The sequence below is a fragment of the Pangasianodon hypophthalmus genome, chromosome 11 (genome assembly GCF_027358585.1).
Source record: "Pangasianodon hypophthalmus isolate fPanHyp1 chromosome 11, fPanHyp1.pri, whole genome shotgun sequence".
In the NCBI taxonomy this organism is placed as follows: domain Eukaryota; kingdom Metazoa; phylum Chordata; class Actinopteri; order Siluriformes; family Pangasiidae; genus Pangasianodon; species Pangasianodon hypophthalmus.
The window spans coordinates 10,625,594-10,629,442 of NC_069720.1; the positions used below are offsets into that span (position 1 = coordinate 10,625,594).

Here is a 3,849-nt window from a genome sequence, read left to right on the forward strand (position 1 = left end):
ACCACATAACCAGAGCCATACCACACAACTCAAATTGAATGCTCACAAACACATGCAACTAAATCACACACACATACACGCAACACTCACACAAACCGTTGGTGTTATAGTTGGTGTTATACATATTGATTAAATCAACCGACATTCCAACGACTACTCTTTGCACACCCTTCCCACACACTCTCCCATACCCCCCAATCCACCATCCTGATAAGTAGCATGTCCATGTCACGTCTACTGTCTTGTCTTGTTTATGTCCTACACCCACCACTCACCCATACTAACATTTAAATAGGAAGTACAACACATCTGTAAAATAAAAAAGTATTACTGGTCCCCCAAAGAGGTGGGGTGGTGGCGGGCAAAAAAAGTTATTATTATTATTATTATTATTATTATTATTATTATTATTATTATTATTAAGGCTCTGAGCTCTTGAATAAAATCATCAACATGAATTAATTTTACATTTTATAGCTATTCACCTCCTGAACTCTCTATTGTGTAGTATTATAGTCTGTAACTGAAATTGACTTAATCAGGATTTTATGTCATAAATCTACACAAAACTTCCCATAATACCCAAAAAGTGTTGAGAGTTTCCCTTGTCCTCTTGGTTGTTTCTCTGACTAAGCTCCGCTTTGTCCACTTTATTGTTTTGATAGCTCCTTGGTCTTCACGATGCTGATTGTTTAGGTACGCTCTTTAACAAACTCTGGGTTCTAGGAACAGGTGTATTTGTATAGAGATCACATGACACTTTAAATAGATGCAACTTCATTCACCTAAATATGTCATTGTGTCTTTGAGTGGGACAGATGGGCATGGCTTTGAGAGGGACAGAGGGGTGTGTCTTTGAGTGGGACAGAAGAGCTTGTCTTTGAGTAGGACAAATGGACATGTCTTTGAGTGGGACAGAATAGCGTGCCTTTGAGTGGGGTGACAGAGGGGCGTGCTTTTGAGTAGGGCAGAGGGGCAGGTCTTCAAGTGGGGCAGATGAGCATATCTTTCAGAGAGAAAGATGGTCGTGTCTTTGAGTGGGACAGATAGGCCTGTCTGAAAAAATCCCCTCAGAAAATGATAATAATTTTAAATATATGTATTTAAGTAAAACACACTTTCTTTATTCATTTTTTTATTCCATACATATCTGTACATTTGTGTTAAATTAGTATTTAATAAGCACATCATTAATTAAATAAACATTGCACAGTCTTGAAATTAAACAATCCCGTGCGTGGGGGTAATTTGGGGGTGGTGTTAGGGTAGGGGTGTGTTTGGAGATGTCAGTGCACTACCCTGCCAGTGGGTACAATAGTAGCACTGACGCTCAGCTGGGGCAGTTGTGTGGTTAATGTAGCCTGTTGGCAGATCCCCAGCTGACAGGCCTCACAGTGTGCGCTTTCATGTGGTCCATTCACTTCACCCATAACGTATAAGGGTCGGGCTGATTCTCCCACTTGCTCCCCGTAGCATTTGAGTTTAATCTTCTCTATCAGTTTCTCCACCATCACGTCAATGTTCTCTTGACTAAATTTTGGCTTCTCCTTCTGGGGAACACTGCAGCGGCGACACTCTTGCTTACAGCGGCGCACCTTTACAATGCCACGCCCACTGGTAACATCACGTGAGAAATGAAACACCACCTGTACTCGCTTTGACGGCCATGAACGACCACATCCAGAACACCGAAACCTACAGAACAGAGAGATTAATGGTGAGAGAGGGCAGGTGAGGTGTGTGAGAAGGCAGGTGAGAGGGGGCAGGTGTGTAAGACAGCATGTGTGAAAGGCCAGGTGACGGGGTGAGGTGAGAGAGGGCAGGTGTGTGAGGGGGCAGGTTTGTGACAGAGCAGGTGAGAAGGTGACAGGTAACAGGGGGCAGGTGACAGGGGCAGGTGAGAGGGGGCAAGTGTGTCAAAGGGGGCAGGTCAAAGGGGGCAGGTGTGTGACAGAAGGCAGGTGAGAGGGGACAGGTGTGTGACAGAGGGCAGCGTGAGAGGGGACAGGTGACAGAAGGTAGATGAGGTTGCAATGAGGAGAACCAAACATGATCATAAACAGATTCATGATTATGATCCTGAAATTACAGAGTCATTAAACAAACACTTTATAAACACTGAGTTGCACTGTGATCAGCTCCACAACACCAGACTTCACCTTCAATCATTTATACATAAACAGGTACTGCTCAATGTTTTTACTTTATTCTTTAAAGGTGAGTTTGTCTGTTCCTCACTGCTGTTTGATTCTTGTATTTAAGATCAAAATGAGAAACAGTTTCATTGTGTTTATGACTAACTGGATGTTTCTTACCCAAAAATCATCACAGATTTATAGCAGATGAATAAACAGTATTTAATTATAAACTAGTCCCCCAGATCATGACCGATTCAAATTCAAACAACATTTTATAACAATGACGTTGTAAGGAAATCTACAAATGCTAGCTTCACCCCTAATCCCCCCTCTAACTCCACCCTAACCGGGAAAGTGGATTCAGTTGTAGAACTTGTTCTTCTAGAGATCTTGTAGATATCATGATGTTTAAAAGCTAATTGTCTGTGTGTGGTGTAAACAACACATACAAATGATAGATTATAGTTAACAGCTTAAACATTGAATAAATATAATACAGAGTTAATACACTCCGTCATTATACACACACATGCACACACACACACACACACACTATGAATTCCATTGCAAAGAACCCTGTGTGTGTGTTTGTGTGTGTGTATGTGTGTGTTGTGTATGTGTCTTACTCAGCGAATGATCCTCTCAGGTACTCAAAGAACCCCGGTCCTGCATTTTTTGGCTTGATGGAGTCATCCATGTGGAGCGTCCACTCGTCCTGCAGATCTACTGCTCTCGTCCTAAACGTACTCATCCACTTTTGGTCCTCCATCACTCTCTCTGTTTCACTCTGTCTGTCTCTCTCTCTGTCTCAGTCTGTCTGTCTCTCTGTCACTGCCTCCCTGCTGTATTTATACTAGCTCCTTTCTGGAGAAAGGAAATAGAAACTTAACTTAGCATTACCACACACACACACACACACACACACATATACACACACACACACACTCTCTAAACTTAAACTGTGATGCTAAACATAAAAGGTCAGCAGAAATATAAATACACTATAATTCTGATCTTTAATTACAATTCAATTTAATTTAATAAATTATATTCAATAATAGTTTAATACATATTTCATTACTAAATTCATTTAATTTATAAGATTGTTTATTGTTATTGTTAATGATGTATATATATATATATATATATATATATATATATATATATATATATATATATATATATATATATATATATATATGTATATATATATATATACACACACACACACACACACACACACATGCAGAACAGTCTTTGAATAGTCTTTTTCACAGCCTGGACATGTTCCAGAGGTAATATGGAATCATCTTCCTAAAGAAGAAACCAAGACCTATGCAGAAAATAAAACTGAAACTGTGTTACAGTGTTACACTAGTGGACGTGGCTAATGAGATTAATGATACACCCATCGGCCTGACCCACAGCAGTTATTCAGGGTTTCATGTTCTGCATAAAACAATTTAACACGTATTAACATGTTTCTAATCCTTATTAACACTTATTAGCACTTACTCACACTGCTAACTTACTAAGTTCATCAGATGTCCTGCAACACCCAGAGAATGGTTTTGAAACCAAAACAATACACAACAAAACAAAAAAGGAAGTCTGAGGCAATCACTTGCCCAGATCTGTGCCTAAGTGGGTTTAAAAATGTGTGTTTCAGTATTTTAGTCACTTTGGCCCTTACACAGTGTGACATCATCCC

The 3,849-nt window shown here is 39.8% G+C and overlaps 1 protein-coding gene across 1 annotated transcript; it reads right to left on the reverse strand.

Moving 5' to 3' along the window:
* Nucleotides 1-1,149: 1,149 nt before the first annotated feature.
* LOC113536600 (receptor-transporting protein 3-like) lies at nucleotides 1,150-2,989 on the reverse strand. The gene is made up of 2 exons (XM_026930644.3): nucleotides 2,765-2,989; nucleotides 1,150-1,695 (listed from the first exon to the last, which is right to left on the reverse strand). Exons 1-2 carry the CDS (start codon nucleotides 2,905-2,907, stop codon nucleotides 1,287-1,289), a joined length of 552 nt encoding a protein of 183 aa, XP_026786445.1. The 5' UTR covers nucleotides 2,908-2,989; the 3' UTR covers nucleotides 1,150-1,286.
* Nucleotides 2,990-3,849: the final 860 nt, after the last annotated feature.